Source organism: Lepidochelys olivacea (genome assembly GCF_965140295.1).
Source record: "Lepidochelys olivacea isolate rLepOli2 genome assembly, chromosome: 18".
In the NCBI taxonomy this organism is placed as follows: Eukaryota; Metazoa; Chordata; order Testudines; family Cheloniidae; genus Lepidochelys; species Lepidochelys olivacea.
The window spans coordinates 30,419,328-30,437,454 of NC_140428.1; the positions used below are offsets into that span (position 1 = coordinate 30,419,328).

General features: G+C 44.8%; 1 protein-coding gene across 1 annotated transcript; it reads right to left on the reverse strand.

Moving 5' to 3' along the window:
• Positions 1 to 584: 584 nt before the first annotated feature.
• On the reverse strand, positions 585 to 14,643 carry UTS2 (urotensin 2). The gene is made up of 4 exons (XM_084651510.1): positions 14,257 to 14,643; positions 2,235 to 2,351; positions 1,454 to 1,497; positions 585 to 779 (listed from the first exon to the last, which is right to left on the reverse strand). Exons 1-4 carry the CDS (start codon positions 14,555 to 14,557, stop codon positions 663 to 665), a joined length of 579 nt encoding a protein of 192 aa, XP_084507636.1. The 5' UTR covers positions 14,558 to 14,643; the 3' UTR covers positions 585 to 662.
• Positions 14,644 to 18,127: the final 3,484 nt, after the last annotated feature.

Genomic DNA, 18,127 nt, shown 5'->3' on the forward strand with positions numbered 1-18,127 from the left:
TAGAGTGTGTGCTGGGTGAGTGAAAGCAGAGGCCTGCAAGGCAAAGCAATTGCCTGCTGTAAGAAATTGCTCTGTTTTCTAATATGCATTAGGTCAGGCTCCCATGTCCCCCACCTTTTCATCAGTTCTCCTCAGCTCTCTCCCATCCCCACCACTTCTGGTAGTCTGCTCCCCTCAGGTGATTCCTCTTGGGGGTGATTCATATCATTATTATCTCTCTTTTCTATTACTGATCTGTTACTATATTAACACATTAGGAGATACAATGTGTATGAAAGACTGTGCAAATTAGTGTGGCGTAGTGCTGGTTCATCCATCCCTCCGCTTAGAGAGACAATCCTATAGAATTCCTAATTTCCCAGACTGGTCTTTCACTATCTGTCTGTTTTCCCCTTTTTGCCCCATCACTTAGTACCCAAGAAGGATGGAATCTCTGAAGGAAAATAACTCATTGCTCACAGGTTATTTGCAAAACATAGAGGATTTATTAATCTCCAAACAGCATGGAATGTAGAGTTAAGAGTCAGCTTCACAATTCTTTATTCTCCTCATGTTAAAACAAGCAAATCTATGTACATGTTTCAAGGACAGTTATTAACATCTTTATAAATTAAGCAGCTAGGATTAGGAAAGAGTTTGTCCTCCCACCCCACCACCCCAGGTTACACACAGTATTTCCAGAAGCACTCAGAGAGGTTCCCACGTTTTTTATTCTGTTTCCTGTCCTTGGCCAGCAGGCGGCTCAGCAAAGCAATTTGAGGGTGACTTCCATAGAAAGCCTAAAATCAAGCAACGTCATGCCGGTTAGTGTGGGGGAAATCGGATTAATTCTCTGAAAAATGCTTACAATGAGATGCAGTCCCTCTGCGATCTCTGACCGGGCCCTGTGGCCCCATATTCTGACTCGTCAGAGAGACAGCCAGCCCAATATGCGTCTGTGATCCAAAATGCTAATCAAATTCTCTGCCTTAATCTTTAAAGGATCAATATATGGTAAATATTAATGATTTTGTATTATCAATTAGCCCATTATCATTGTGCTAATGTTGTACACATTGCTGTGGGAAAAGTGACATACCTGGAATCCTTATTGAATCTCACCGATATCCATATACACTCTTTAGCCAGGCCTGTGGAGGCTGGAACTAACCTTTTATTTAGAAGGCAGCGTTTCAGAAGAGGGCTGGAATTTTAAAATTATACTGAAATGCTCTCATTTTCTGCCAAATCTGTGTTACTACAGCCTTGAAAATATTTTTAAAATTATGCAAATTAGCAGATTTCTGTCATCTTCCAACATCCTTTTTCTGCTCCAGAAAGATGGGTCATACTTTGATCTAAACTATTTTTAAGTTAAATGGATCTTTAAAGGGTGTTTTATTAGCCATTTCTCCTTAATCTAAAATGTGGGTTTCCAGTTTCTTATTTTGACAATAGCTAGTCATTCACTTACCTCTTTCACATTTTCCCTTGGATTGTAGCTGCTGGGACTGAGACCTGGAAAAACAAGTGTGAAATGCTTCTTAATTTAGAAATGGAGAGACTACCCATGTCACTTCTGATTGCCAAAATATAACCCACAGAGGTAAAACGGAAGTTAGGAATCAAATACCAACTGTCCCTTCTGATGTAGGGTCAGTCCTTGTCATAGCACATTATTCCTGAGGGGTCTATGGTAGTGGTGCTGCAGCCCTTTACTTAATCTTACTTCTAAGGACCCTCTCTCCCGCATAAGTCATTGTATCATGCATTTATGGCTGTGGATTCTGCATTTTCTGAAAATGCTGGTGCAGTTCAACAAATTGACATTTGCAAGGCCCAGTTAACCAGTCCCAGACCAAGTCCCTGTCTTGCCTAGAGGAGTTCCTTGCCCCCTAGTCATCATCAGCTACTCAACAGCAGTATGAAGTTCAACAGACTTTTTTTCAGACTCTCACTAACTTAGAGGGCTGCAACTTCCTTTCACTGTTAATGAGTCCTTAATGGGATTGTACCTGATGGTTCTTTGATTCTTCCATCCCTCCCCCAACTTAACATGTTCCTGCTGGTGGAGTTTGGGTTCTCTGCAGACAGTGAACTTCAGCTGCTTTGACAATGTGCACGCTCAAGGCAGATTCATATTGCAAGATGTTTCTTATTTTTTGCTGCTCAAAGCAGCTGAATTTTCAGAAGGGACCCTTGGCATTTTGTACCTTGGAACATCTCTATGTGTAAACTGGGTGGGAGAGCTTTACCTGCTTTGCTGGGACTGTCCTCAGTTTGTGCCCCCAGGAGCCTTGGCAGAGTCTGAAGCAGAGAAGCTCTCCCCAAGCTGTCCAATCGCTCCACATTTAATCTTGTATTTTCATCTGCTGTTGGTAGAAGAAGACATTTAAAGAAGACATCAGAGTCTGTATGGGATGACACCTGCCTCAGGACCCTGTTTCCTTTTGGGTAACATCCATTTAGTCAGATGGCTCCTGAACAGGCCTCTGGGCCCCATGTTCTGAAGACGTCAGAAGGCACCAGTAGTTAATCACTGACCTTTGTTTAATAAATGTGAAAGAGGTGGTGATTGCCTCTTTGGGTACCTGAGTCACCTTCCTGATGTTACATCTATACAGTCACTCTGTTCTCACTGCTCTAACCGATCCACCCAATTTAGCACAGTAGGTCACCCATTGGTTTGGGGCCCTGGGTACCTATAGCCCCAAGGACAGAAACTACTGCTGTTCAGCGTGTCTGCAATGCCAAAAGAAACACAATGTGAAAGTGGCAGTCTTCCAAATGATTAAATGGAGCAGCATGTCGCTCACTGCTCAGATGAACTGGACAGGCTACCAGAACAAGATCCGACTGTCTGAAAGGAAAGACAGGTGGGATTTCTAGAACTTTGTGATATAATTTCAGGAGAACCTACATGAATACAGGGTCTTTTAGCACCCTGAAATAGCTGGCTGATTTAGAGACAATATAATGGATCATAGGTATCACTTATCTGCTTTTGATTTCCCCACAATCCCCTTATTTTAATTAAATGAAATTTAAAACATTTTAATCAAAACAACATATCCGGGGGGAAGATTTTTAAAAAATCCTTGGCCATAAGTGAATACTGTAGTTTGCCTAGTAACTGTGCAGAGGGACAGTTGCAGAGGACACTGGGAAGTTTCAGAAAAGTGTCTTTGCATAAGACAAGCTGCTACCTCCATGTGCAATACACTGAGACATTTCACACAGTTATTCCAATATACTTTGCCTCTCCCTAGCAATGCTGACATACACCTTTGGTTTGAGATAAAAATATATAATTGAATATAGACTCCTGATTTTGTTTTTTGTTCTCTAGAGGGCGCTTTTTTATTAGTAGAGAAGATTTAATAAGCTTAATGCACGCCTCCAAACAAATGCAGTTGATATTAATGGTTACTGCCAGCTCGTCCATCTCATCATACGATGAATGATGTCTGGATTGAATGACAGCTGGCTGTAAAGTGTCTGCAATTACACAGTAGAAGGTTTGGAAAGACACTTGTTTAAATTTTGAACTTACTAATATTTAGAAAAACACTTTGGTGTCTATCAGACTTTGTAAATGAATATAGCAGCAGTGTCTCCAAAAAAGAACATGAATTACTTAAGTAGAGGGCAGGTAGGCACGGTACCTTCTTCGTGCACAGCTTTCTGACCTGCAGCACTCCCTGATCTTCCAGTCCTGAGTCCTGGTTCAGAGTTCTGCTCAGACACTTCAATCATGACTATATGATACCCTCTGTATTCCACTTTTGGACCCCTATATCGTTTTTCCTCTAGCATCATGAAGAAACATCTGCTTTTTGCCACAGCTGAAGAGCACAGATGAGAAAAGGTCCTTTCTGAAATAATTTCTCGGTTACTCATCCGGCATTACTGCCCAGTGCCCTACTAAGCCCTACTAAGCAGTAAAAGCAAAAAAGTCTTACCTGAGAGCTGATAGGACACCTCACTGGAGTCGATAATAGGGAGAGACAAGAGAGGACATGAGAGGCTGATAATAAAGAGACAGCAGAATACCAGCGTATGCATTGTTGCTGCGTGAATATAATTCGTCTTTGTTGACCCCGTCGCACAGAACCGCTATTTGACTGGTGCTTCTCCTCCCAATTTCACCTATTATATAGCCACTCATGACCTCATAAATAGCATCATCCACAAAAAAAAAATCCAATGAATTTATTGCCCATTGATTCTAAATGGAAACCACTTTGCATTGATGTCATTTTTCAAGGTAACAGTTTATAGCCAATAAATTTACTGTCTCATTGCATGGTGTACAAAGTGGATATTATATCAAACCAGGCACAGTAAAGTTTATAAATCTGGCATAAAAAATAACTTCCAGTTATAAATCATGAGTTAACGAAAGGGTCAGACGTTGGTTGAAATGACCAGGGCAGTGAGATGGCTGATTTATGAGCCTTAGCAAGCTTGACGCAGAGCATCTGATATGAAATGTTTTTTTTTTCCTTTTGTGAGTTGGATGGATGAGTTGTCATGTTGTGTTGGGGGTTCTTGTGCCAGGAGAGTGAGACGAGAGGAGATTAAAACTTCCATCCAGTTGTTTAATTTGCAAAGAAAAGCTGAGCTGAGTTCAAGATGCTGGTGTTTTTCACATAGATTTCATGGCTGTTTATTTTTTCCATTTGCAAAGGCCTTTTCCAATATTGCCCTAGAGAATTGCCTTGGCAGCAGGAGTATGACTTTGATCTTCCTTTACGGTTAGGTGGAGACTCGCTCAATACATGTAAACTAGTTTGGGAAGTGTTAAATTTCGGTCTTTTAGTAGCCTGTGAGCAGCACTGACCTCCTTTCTAGCTTACCTATCACCTGTTCCCCTCCTCTAAAGAAATTTACTTGATCTTGTATTAGATAATGTGCTAATCTCTAGCTGGCTAGCTTTTTTTCTTTTTAAAGCTAACATTGTGGGTACCATGCAAAACAAGTGCCTCATGACTTTATTCTTGGTGTTCCTGCATCCATTCATCTACCTTGTCTCATGTCACCTCTCGTGCAATCACACCTGTCTTTTCCTTCTAGATTATGAACTCCTCTGGGAAGGGGCCAGGTGTTCATTCAAGCATCTCACACACACCCGTATACAGATGTTAATATCATAAACTGACATATTTATGCTGTGAACCTTTGGTTTGGGTGAGGTTGAGAACATGAGCTTACATTCAGGTCTACAAAAATGGCCATCCCAGTTCAGGCACACTGTCCCTGAACTTAGTTTTCCTGCCTTCCAACTCTTGGGAAAAACAAAGTGAGATCTGATCAGTTGATACTGGGACTTTCTGTTTCCTTTTGACTTTACTAATGAGGTTGATCTTTCATACTGTAAATTCTTTAGCTTCTGGAGTTATCTGAAAATTATCTGTAACTGGAATTCACCAGATGACAAAATAAAAAAAACAGATCAATCACATCTGCATCAGCTTGAGATACAGGTCATCTGTCCAAGATGCAAAGACATATTGAGCAGCACAGAGATCATATTGGAAGGCAAACATATTAAGGAAGTATAAGCATTCATTTACCTCTGCAGCACTGTACTAGCTAACAGTGACCTCATGAAGTGAGCTGTAGCTCACGAAAGCTCATGCTCAAATAAATTGGTTAGTCTCTAAGGTGCCACAAGTACTCCTTTTCGTCTCAAGAAAAGTGACATCGTAGATTGGAAAGCCATCCACACCATGCTCTAAAATCAACAATGTATGGAAATCAAAGATATACAGTACCAAAACAAAACTCTGAATGTTCAACTCAGGTGTTATCTCACTCAATGCTAAGTTATGGTGGCAAGAACTGGAGATCTATGTTAGATAGCTAACTAGACGCCTTTTAAAATAAGTATCTAAGAAAAATTCTGTACAGTGGATGGACAGACTTCATCACCAACAAAGAGATCTGATAAATCACTAACCAGCAGTTCATTTCCCCTACAATTAGAAGAAAGCATTGGACAGATTTGGCGCATGCACCACCGGATGCCAACATACAGACTCCCACATGAAGCTGTCAAGTGAAAACCAACTGGTATGAGGAAACATGGGCACCCAAGAGAAACCTTAAGAAGAACCCTTTGCAGGGAGGGCAGAAGAGTTGATCTCAACACCATAGAGCAGATGGAAACAGCAGCTAATGGCAGAGATGGATGGAAGAGAGTTTCCATCCTGTGCACCAACACTGGCATGAGAAGGATGGGGACATTCCATGTAATGCATGTCTTACATACCTTGAGCTACATCTGTATTAGTGTGTGAATAGGTGCATATAGGGGCCATATATCAGTTTTTAAAACATCAGTTGTAGGTGCCTCAACTGTGTGACCCATTTCCTACTTCCTGGACTTGTCTTTGCTTGGGGGCGTGAGTGAGATAGAAAAGAGTTCTACAAAACTAAATTAACAAATTCATGTACCCTTCTTCCCCTCCACAGGGAATGCAAGTGGCTGAAGGAACTCTTCCCTCCATCTGTGACTCATGCATCTTTTTATTCCAAGATTGCAAACAGCAATTAGGTCTGATTTTTGCTGCATGACCTCATTGTTTAAGATAGCGCTGAATGCTCAGTACAAACACTTCTCCTTCAGTGAGCTATCAATGACAATGGCATCATCAACATTCACTCAGCACATCCTCCAAGGAAAGCTAATGAAGGAAGCACTCTACATAAGCAATTTTTGTCCTTTGTCTTTCCACCAGGAAGAGTGCAGCCTCTTACAGCAATCATGAAGTGCGTCATGTAGAAATCAGGCATCTTGCCCATACCTTATTGCTTTCTACTCAGGTCTTGCATTTGTCACCTATAAACTCTCCTTTGCTGGGGTGCCAAAGGCATTCAAGAACAGGGTGCACATCATCATTCAAAGCAAGGAACCAACTCCTCTATTGAGGATACAAAAACCCAAGCATGTAGATGGCAAAAATGGATGTGAAATGTCAGTTTGAAAATTTGGGGGGTTCTTTGTAGGAGAGTTTTTAAGATTTTCCAAAACCATTATTCAAAACGAAAATATTCTCTGAATCCTTACTGTGTTGGTAGATTTTGCTTCCCGTGGTAATACTTGCCTGTGAGATAAGGCAATTTCAACCCAGTTTAATTATTGAACTTCTTGTGGAATAACAAGGAAGAGTAACCACATTACTGTACTTTCAATTTTTAATAATAATCTTTACTAACCAGGAGGAATCATTGTAAACAAGTTATCTTATACTGTTGATCAGGCTGGATTGCAAACTATAAATTACTAAGGAGGTGTGGAATCTCTGTCATTGGAGATTTTAAAGAGCAAGTTAGACAAACACCTGTCAGGAATGGTCTAGGTAATATTTAGTCCTGCCTCAGTGTAGGGGACTGGACTAGATGACTTATCGAGGTCCCTTCCAATCCTAAATTTCTAGGATTATTAAATCCTTCTATAGGTTGCTGATCTGGGGTGGTCACTTGTTCAAGTCACGCACACTAAGTTGTATTTCCAGTCAGTTATATTTCTATCCATATACTGTATCCATATAATGTTGTAAACCTGAGCATACAAAAGGAAGTAGTAAAGGAACTGGGATACTGAAAATTGGCTGTTGGGAGACTTACAAGATCAAACAAAAACCTAACTATAACATGGACACGTCTGTTAACTTTCCTTTTTCTTAGCTGCTTGTTAGCCCATTGTATGGGCAGTAACAGTGGTATGGTATGTGTCTTGTGTATAACCAAATAGTATTTCTGTTCTTTGAGTCTGAGAGAAAAGCTGTAAGAGATGAAAATAGGCTTTTCTTTGTGTGCATGCATATGAGTGACTGAACGTGTGTTTATGTGAGTGAAGATGGCAGGGAATTAAACGCTTCTGCAGACTTTTTTTTTTTTTTTTTTCAGATAAGTGGGAAACAGTCCCTGGGACCTGGGCTAGTACTGGATCCCAGCTGCCAAAACACTGCTCCTTTGTAGGGCAATTTCTTCCTTTTCTGAGAATATCCTCTTGGAAGCAAGCCCTGCTGGGCTGGCACACGGTATTCTGGGTTTATTCTCTCCAAGTGGAGCCTTACAAACTGGCCCTTATTTTCCTTGTCCACCCAACACTAGAGAGTTAACAACTAAAACCTTCACATGTTCAACATGAAGGACAGCAAATCTGGCATGACTGGAGCTTGGAAATGTTACACATCAGCCACCTATGGGATTCAGATTCCATATTATGTATCTACTGGAGTACAGTTTTCAGACTCAGAATGAGGCTATTTTTGTCCCACGGGAATTAAACTTGTTCCACACAAAATATCATGGAGCCAACTGGGAAATTATAGTTTATTTTTTTCAGAGTAACAGCCGTGTTAGTCTGTATTCGCAAAAAGAAAAGGAGTACTTGTGGCACCTTAGTTAGTCTCTAAGGTGCCACAAGTACTCCTTTTCTTTTAGTTTATTTTTTGAAAAGTAAAATGGGGAAATGATACCATTGGCAGAAGGAATAACCAAAGGGAATCCCCTTCATTCCCCAAGTGCCCCCAAATAATCTGCTTTAACCCAAGTGAGAAAGTATGGCCTGAGGAAAGAGTCTACTGAACCAAAAGACCAACAGCAAATGCCCCAGCAGCAAAAAAGTAAATGGTTAGAGTTACTCACAGGAAACTAAGAAAAACATAATATCTTACTGAAGTAACTTCTCTTGCCTACACATGGGTCTCTATAGCTGAAAAAACATGGACAATTCCTAAGAATTTTCCTTTCTGTCATGTTACTCATCATGTTCTCTGTTGAATGACTGCTGCAATTATAGCATTTTCATCACAGCCATATCTGAATACCAGAAGAATTTAGAGCAGTTTAGTCATCTGTTTCTGCAGATGGATGGGTTTTGTACCAGGTGCCTTTGTCTATATGCAAAAAGAAAAGGAGTACTTGTGGCACCTTAGAGACTAACCAATTTATTAGAGCATAAGCTTTCGTGAGCTACAGCTCACTTCCTCAGATGCATATCGTGGAAACTGCAGCAGGCTTTATATATACACAGAGAATATGAAACAATACCTATTCCCACCCCACTGTCCTGCTGGTAATAGCTTATCTAAAGTGATTTCCAGTACAAATCCAGGTTTTCTCACCCTCCACCCCCCCACACAAATTCACTCTCCTGCTGGTGATAGCCCATCCAAAGTGACAACTCTTTACACAATGTGCATGACAATCAAGCTGGGCTATTTCCTGCACAAATCCAGGTTCTCACATCCCCCCCAATTTGTGCAGGAAATAGCCCAGCTTGATTGTCATGCACATTGTGTAAAGAGTTGTCACTTTGGATGGGCTATCACCAGCAGGAGAGTGAATTTGTGTGGGGGGGTGGAGGGTGAGAAAACCTGGATTTGTACTGGAAATCACTTTAGATAAGCTATTACCAGCAGGACAGTGGGGTGGGAATAGGTATTGTTTCATATTCTCTGTGTATATATAAAGCCTGCTGCAGTTTCCACGATATGCATCTGAGGAAGTGAGCTGTAGCTCACGAAAGCTTATGCTCTAATAAATTGGTTAGTCTCTAAGGTGCCACAAGTCCTCCTTTTCTTGAAGCTCAGCAGTTTCTCTTTGAAGTCTGGTCCTGAAGGTTTTTTGCTGCAGGATGGCTACCTTTAAACTTGCTATTGTGTGTCCAGGGAGATTGAAGTGTTCTCCTACAGGTTTTTGTATATTGCCATTCCTAATATCTGATTTGTGTCCATTTATCCTTTTACGTAGACACTGTCCAGTTTGGCCGATGTACACAGCAGAGGGGCATTGCTGTCACATGATGGCGTATATTACATTATATTATGCAAGGTAACCTATTTCCCCTTGTTTTTTCCTACCCCCCCCTCAGACGTTCTTGTTAAACCCTGGATTTGTGCTGGAAATGGCCCACCTTGATTATCATGCACATTGTAAGGAGAGTGATCACTTTAGATAAGCTATTACCAGCAGGAGAGAGGGTGGGGGGAGAGAAAACCTTTTGTAGTGGTAAACACCCATTTTTTCATGCTTTGTGTGTATAAAAAGATCTTCTATACTTTCCACAGTATGCATCCGATGAAGTGAGCTGTAGCTCACGAAAGCTTATGCTCAAATAAATTGGTTAGTCTCTAAGGTGCCACAAGTACTCCTTTTCTTTTTGTATATTACATTGGTGGATGTGCAGGTGAAAGAACAGGTGATGGTGTGGCTGATCTGGTTAGGTCCTATGATGGTGTCGGTGGTGTAGATATGTGGGCAGAGTTGGCATCGAGGTTTGTTGCATGGATTGGTTCCTGAGTTAGAGTTACTATGGTGCGGTGTATAGTTGCTGGTGATAATATGCTTCAGGTTGGTGGGTTGTCTGTGGGGAGGACTGGCCTGCCTCCCAAGGCCTGTGAAAGTGAGGGATCGTTGTCCAGAATGGGTTGTCGATCACTGATGATGCGTTGGAGACGTTTTAGCTGAGGACTGTATGTGATGGCCAGTGGAGTTCTGTTGGTTTCTTTCTTGGGCTTGTCTTGCAGCAGGAGGCTTCTGGGTACCCGTCTGGCTCTGTTGATTTCATAGAATCATAGAATCATAGAATATCAGGGTTGGAAGGGACCCCAGAAGGTCATCTAGTCCAACCCCCTGCTCAAAGCAGGACCAATTCCCAGTTAAATCATCCCAGCCAGGGCTTTGTCAAGCCTGACCTTAAAAACCTCTAAGGAAGGAGATTCTACCACCTCCCTAGGTAACGCATTCCAGTGTTTCACCACCCTCTTAGTGAAAAAGTTTTTCCTAATATCCAATCTAAACCTCCCCCACTGCAACTTGAGACCATTACTCCTCGTTCTGTCATCTGCTACCATTGAGAACAGTCTAGAGCCATCCTCTTTGGAACCCCCTTTCAGGTAGTTGAAAGCAACTATCAAAGCCCCCCTCATTCTTTTCTTCTGCAGGCTAAACAATCCCAGCTCCCTCAGCCTCTCCTCATAACTCATGTGTTCCAGTCCCCTAATCATTTTTGTTGCCCTTCGCTGGACTCTCTCCAATTTATCCACATCCTTCTTGAAGTGTGGGGCCCAAAACTGGACACAGTACTCCAGATGAGGCCTCACCAATGTCGAATAGAGGGCAACGATCACGTCCCTCGATCTGCTCGCTATGCCCCTACTTATACATCCCAAAATGCCATTGGCCTTCTTGGCAACAAGGGCACACTGCTGACTCATATTCAGCTTCTCGTCCACTGTCACCCCTAGGTCCTTTTCCGCAGAACTGCTGCCTAGCCATTCGGTCCCTAGTCTGTAGCTGTGCATTGGGTTCTTCCGTCCTAAGTGCAGGACCCTGCACTTATCCTTATTGAACCTCATCAGATTTCTTTTGGCCCAATCCTCCAATTTGTCTAGGTCTATCTGTATCCTATCCCTCCCCTCCAGCGTATCTACCACTCCTCCCAGTTTAGTATCATCCGCAAATTTGCTGAGAGTGCAATCCACACCATCCTCCAGATCATTTATGAAGATATTGAACAAAACCGGCCCCAGGACCGACCCTTGGGGTACTCCACTTGATACCGGCTGCCAACTAGACATGGAGCCATTGATCACTACCCGTTGAGCCCGACAATCTAGCCAGCTTTCTACCCACCTTATAGTGCATTCATCCAGCCCATACTTCCTTAACTTGCTGACAAGAATACTGTGGGAGACCGTGTCAAAAGCTTTGCTAAAGTCAAGAAACAATACATCCACTGCTTTCCCTTCATCCACGGAACCAGTAATCTCATCATAAAAGGCGATTAGATTAGTCAGGCATGACCTTCCCTTGGTGAATCCATGCTGGCTGTTCCTGATCACTTTCCTCTCATGCAAGTGCTTCAGGATTGATTCTTTGAGGACCTGCTCCATGATTTTTCCAGGGACTGAAGTGAGGCTGACTGGCCTGTAGTTCCCAGGATCCTCCTTCTTCCCTTTTTTAAAGATTGGCACTACATTAGCCTTTTTCCAGTCATCCGGGACTTCCCCCGTTCGCCACGAGTTTTCAAAGATAATGGCCAATGGCTCTGCAATCACAGCCGCCAATTCCTTCAGCACTCTCGGATGCAACTCGTCCGGCCCCATGGACTTGTGCACGTCCAGCTTTTCTAAATAGTCCCTAACCACCTCTATCTCCACAGAGGGCTGGCCATCTCTTCCCCATTTTGTGATGCCCAGCGCAGCAGTCTGGGCGCTGACCTTGTTAGTGAAAACAGAGGCAAAAAAAGCATTGAGTACATTAGCTTTTTCCACATCCTCTGTCACTAGGTTGCCTCCCTCATTCAGTAAGGGGCCCACACATTCCTTGGCTTTCTTCTTGTTGCCAACATACCTGAAGAAACCCTTCTTGTTACTCTTGACATCTCTGGCTAGCTGCAGCTCCAGGTGCGATTTGGCCCTCCTGATAACATTCCTACATGCCTGAGCAATATTTTTATACTCTTCCCTGGTCATATGTCCAACCTTCCACTTCTTGTAAGCTTCTTTTTTATGTTTAAGATCCGCTAGGATTTCACCATTAAGCCAAGCTGGTCGCCTGCCATATTTACTATTCTTTTGACTCATTGGGATGGTTTGTCCCTGTAACCTCAACAGGGATTCCTTGAAATACAGCCAGCTCTCCTGGACTCCTTTCCCCTTCAAGTTAGTCCCCCAGGGGATCCTGGCCATCCGTTCCCTGAGGGAGTCAAAGTCTGCTTTCCTGAAGTCCAGGGTCCGTATCCTGCTGCTTACCTTTCTTCCCTGCGTCAGGATCCTGAACTCAACCAACTCATGGTCACTGCCTCCCAGATTCCCATCCACTTTTGCTACCCCCACTAATTCTACCCGGTTTGTGAGCAGCAGGTCAAGAAAAGCGCCCCCCCTAGTTGGCTCCTCTAGCACTTGCGCCAGGAAATTGTTCCCTACGCTTTCCAAAAACTTCCTGGATTGTCTATGCACCGCTGTATTGCTCTCCCAGCAGATATCAGGAAAATTAAAGTCACCCATGAGAATCAGGGCATGCGATCTAGTAGCTTCCGTGAGCTGCCGGAAGAAAGCCTCATCTACCTCATCCCCCTGGTCCGGTGGTCTATAGCAGACTCCCACCACTACATCACTCTTGTTGCACACACTTCTAAACTTAATCCAGAGACACTCAGGTTTTTCTGCAGTTTCGTACCGGAGCTCTGAGCAGTCATACTGCTCCCTTACATACAGTGCTACTCCCCCACCTTTTCTGCCCTGCCTGTCCTTCCTGAACAGTTTATAACCATCCATGACAGTACTCCAGTCATGTGAGTTATCCCACCAAGTCTCTGTTATTCCGATCACGTCATAGTTCCTTGACATCACCAGGACCTCCAGTTCTCCCTGCTTGTTTCCAAGGCTTTGTGCATTTGTATATAAGCACTTGAGATAACCTGTTGATCGCCCCTCATTCCCAGTATGAGGCAGGAGCCCTCCCCTCACAGACATTCCTGCCTGTGCTTCCTCCCGGTATCCCGCTTTCCCACTTACCTCAGGGCTTTGGTCTCCTTCCCCCGGTGAACCTAGTTTAAAGCCCTCCTCACTAGGTTAGCCAGCCTGCTGGCAAAGATGCTCTTCCCTCTCTTCATAAGATGGAGCCCGTCTCTGCCCAGCACTCCTCCTTCATGGAACACCATCCCATGGTCAAAGAAACCAAAGCCTTCTCTCCGACACCACCTGCGTAGCCATTCGTTGACTTCCACGATTCGACGCTCCCTACCTAGGCCTTTTCCTTCCACGGGGAGGATGGACGAGAACACCACTTGCGCCTCCAACTCCTTTATCCTTCTTCCTAGAGCCACATAGTCCGCAGTGATCCGCTCAAGGTCATTCTTGGCAGTATCATTGGTGCCCACGTGGAGAAGCAGGAAGGGGTAGCGATCCGAGGGCTTGATGAGTCTCGGCAGTCTCTCTGTCACATCACGAATCTTAGCCCCTGGCAAGCAGCAGACTTCTCGGTTTTCCCGGTCAGGGCGGTAGATAGATGACTCAGTCCCCCGGAGGAGAGAGTCCCCGACCACCACCACCCACCTTCTCCTCTTGGGAGTGGTGGTCGTGGAACTCCCAACCTCAGGACATAGCATCTCATGCCTTCCAACCAGCGGAGTCTCCTTCTGCTTTCTCGCCCCAGACATATCATCTGGTCCACTCTCCGCAACGATACCTGTGGAGAGAACATGGAAGCGGTTAGTTACCTGTGTCTGTGTTACTGGAACCCGGACATTCCGCTTACCTCTTCTGGAGGTCACATGTTGCCAAGCTTCTTCACTGGCCTCTTGGCTCCTCTGTGCAACCTGCTCTATATCTGTAGAGCTTTGTGCCCCTAGAAGCCTATCCTGAGTTTTGTCCAGAAAATCCTCAGTTTCTCGTATGCAACGCAGGGTTGTTATCTGTTGCTCCAGACCTTCAATCTTCTCTTCCAATATGGAGACCAGCTTGCACTTTGTACAGACAAAGTCGCTTCTGTCCTGTGGAAGAAAGACAAACATAGCACATCCAGTGCAGGTCACAACAGCTGAACCCCCCCCTTCCATATCACCTTCCTACTACGAGCTTCCTCAGAGCAGTTTGCAAGACGTAAGCCTCACTGGGCTCACTCCAGGCGAACTCCCAGGCAAACTCCTGCTGCGAGCTGCTCTGCTGTCCCCGCTGCTCAGGTGGTTCTCCGCCGCTCAGCTGGTTCCCGAAGCTCTGGCTATTTTTAAACAGCCAGGCTTCCCTGTGGCAAACAAACAGACACCCTACTGCCCGCCCCCTGCAGGCTAGCAGTCAATCAGACACTCACTCAGGCTCTCACACTGCCCCCCCGCCCCCAGCAAACACACGCTCGGATACTTCCTCAGCAAGCAAACAAACACACACACACTCGGATACTTACCAGTCCCAGGCAAACTCCTGCTGTGAGCTGCTCTGCTGTCCCCACTGCTCAGCTGGTTCTCCAAATAAGGATTTGTTTCCTTATTTCCTCGTGTGGGTATCTTATTATAACTCTAGATATTTCCTGTTACCTATATGACGATTCAGTCCCTTCTCCATCACATCCTGTTGTCAAAGTTCTGCCCTGACTTCTTGCCAAACCCTTCTTTTTGTCTCCTTCATTCACTTTTGCCTCTTTTCCTTTCTTTACACTTGGAATGGCAACATCCCCTAAATGCCCTCACTTTTCCTTCCTCAAATCACCCCTAAACCATGTTCATGTGACCTAAGAATAATGCTGACACAAAACTCCTCTTTCTACTACTTGTGTCAGCTGTTCTATATTCACTTCTGCCTTTAGTATGTACAATTTTGTGGGAAGAGATTTTGTCCATTTGTTACATGCATTTTTCCTTATGTAAGACATGTCATAAATAAATGACATCTGACACTCACTCATCGCTGACTGGTGTGGGTGTGAAAGGAAGGGAAATTCTTTTCTGGCCCATGTGGCAACCAGCTGACAATTTGAAGGATGAGATAGCAGTATTGTCTCTTTAGCCTATAGATCTATGGATTGTTTTTGGCTAAACTATCCAGCTGTTAAAGCCCTGACCCCCTGACTCATAGAGGTTGCCTACATGCTGGGTGAACTGGTATAGGAAAAAGTGTTTGGCTACACAATTTCTGCCACAGTTTAGCTGAACTAGTGTTTCTTCTGGGGTTTTGCCTTTATAATTCCAGTAGCTGGGATGTTCTTTTCAGATGTAAGATGCAAACTTGTTAATTTTGTTACGTTTTCCATGCAAACAGGGAAAGAGAGTGATTCTTATAAAACATATCTACAAAACTCTAAATAGTCTGGCTACCAGCACTGAAAACTACCCTATTATATCAAGTCCTTTATCCCAGCTCCTCTCTAACCCAGCCCCGAGGGGACACCAGAAAAGTGATTATGCCAGAAGTTGAAAATTATGGGGATTACTTACAAATTTTCTATGTATTTTCAATGATTCTGGTCACTAGAGGCTGGGGAGGAGCAAGGGCCCTTCTGCCTTTGGGCCTCCCCCAGGCTCCAGCGGCGTTTCTCCATGTCTGCCCCAGATAGGGTTGCCAACTCTGACTGAAGCTATTCCAGGAGATTTTTTATTTCCAACATGACACAATGCCATTTTTCTTAAAATATCCTATTAAAATCTCCTGGATTGCTTTCAGTAGTCGCCAGGAGATCGATGCTGATTCTGGGAGACTCCAGGCCAATCCTGGAGGGCTGGTAACCGTAGCCCCAGGAGACCTGCTGAGCGCTGCCAGGCTCCCTTCCCCCAGACAACTGGATCCCCGCAGAGCTCTCGCCTGCCCCTGCCCACTTGGCACTGGCCAGGGCAGGAAGTGCGTCTCCCAGCCAGGACTGGCCCTGTAGCCGCTGCACGGAGGAGGCACTGGGCAGTCCCCCACAGAGCAAGCTAGAGCTGCAGCTGTGATGGCAGGAGCGTGACTGAGGGGCCCCGGGTGGGGCAGTGCCTGCTGCGGCCCCCCTACCCAGTAACAGGAGCTGGCCAGAGCCAAGCTGCAAGCACCAGCTCCCCTGTGGACAGAGAGAGAGAGAGACACGCTGAGAGCCACAGGCACCTACAGACATGCAGGACAGACACACACACAGATACCTACAGAGAGAGAGACAGATACTGACAGACACGCAGGGACCTACAGACGCCCAGGACAGACAAACACATACAGGCACCTACAGACATGCAGGACAAACAGATGCACAGGCACCTATAGACAACCAGGCATAGGCGCCGTCTCCATGGGGAAAAATTGGTGGGTGCTCTGCACCCACCGGCAGCCAAGCTCCCTGCCCCAGCTCACCTCTGCCTCCTCCCCTGAGCGCTCTGTCCCCACTTCTCCTCCCAGCGCTTGCCACCACAAAACAGCTGTTTCGCGGCGTAACAAGCTGTGGGAGGGAAGGGGGAGGAGCAGCAACATGGCACACTCAGGGGAGGAGGCGGGGTTGGGGTGGGGATTTGGGGAAGGAGTCCAATAGGGGCAGGGAGGGGGCGGAATTGGAGCGGGGACTTTGGGGAAGAGGTTGGAATGGGGGCAGGGTAGGGGTGGAGGCGGGGGCGGGGGAGCACGAGCACCCACCGGCACCAGGAGAAGTTGGTACCTATGCACCCAGGACAGACATGCACAGGTACCTACAGACACCCAGGACAGACACACACCCAGGATAAACACACACATACAGACAGACACAGAGAGGTATGGAGACACTCAGATGCAGGAACAAATACATGGAGATAGGGGCATAAATAGACATAAGTACAGACACACACACACACAGACACAGAGGGATATTTTCTGTTGTTGTCTGCAGTGTTATTATAGCTGTCTCAGTGCAGTGTTGTTATAGCTGTGTTGGTCCCAGGATATTAGAGCGATGAGGTGGATGAGGTAATATCTTTTATTGGACCAAGTTCTGTTGGCAAGAGAGACACTTTGGAGCCATGCAGAGCTCTTCTTCAGGTCTGGGAAAGGTACTCGCAGCATCACAACTAAATACACAAGGTGGAACAGATTGTTTAGCATAATTAGTGACACATTTTGTAAGAGGTTTCAGAGTAACAGCCGTGTTAGTCTGTATTCGCAAAAAGAAAAGGAGTACTTGTGGCACCTTAGAGACTAACCAATTTATTTGAGCACGAGCTTTCGTGAGCTAAAGCTCACTTCATCGGATGCATACTGTGGAAAGTGTAGAAGATCTTTTTATATATACACAAAGCATGAAAAAATACCTCCTCCCACCCCACTTTCCTGCTGCTAATAGCTTAGCTAAAGTGATCACTCTCCTTACAATGTGTATGATAATCAAGGTGGGCCATTTCCAGCACAAATCCAGGTTTTCTCACCCCCCCCCCACACACAAACCCACTCTCCTGCTGGTAATAGCTTATCTAAAGTGACCACTCTCCTTACAATGTGTATGATAATCAAGGTGGGCCATTTCCAGCACAAATCCAGAGTTTAACAAGAATGTGGGGGGGGGGGGGAGGGGAGGGAGGAGGAAAAAACAAGGGGAAATAGGTTAGCTTGCATAATGACTTAGCCACTCCCAGTCTCTATTCAAGCCTAAGTTAATTGTATCAAATTTGCAATTGTACAATCATACACATTGTAAGGAGAGTCTT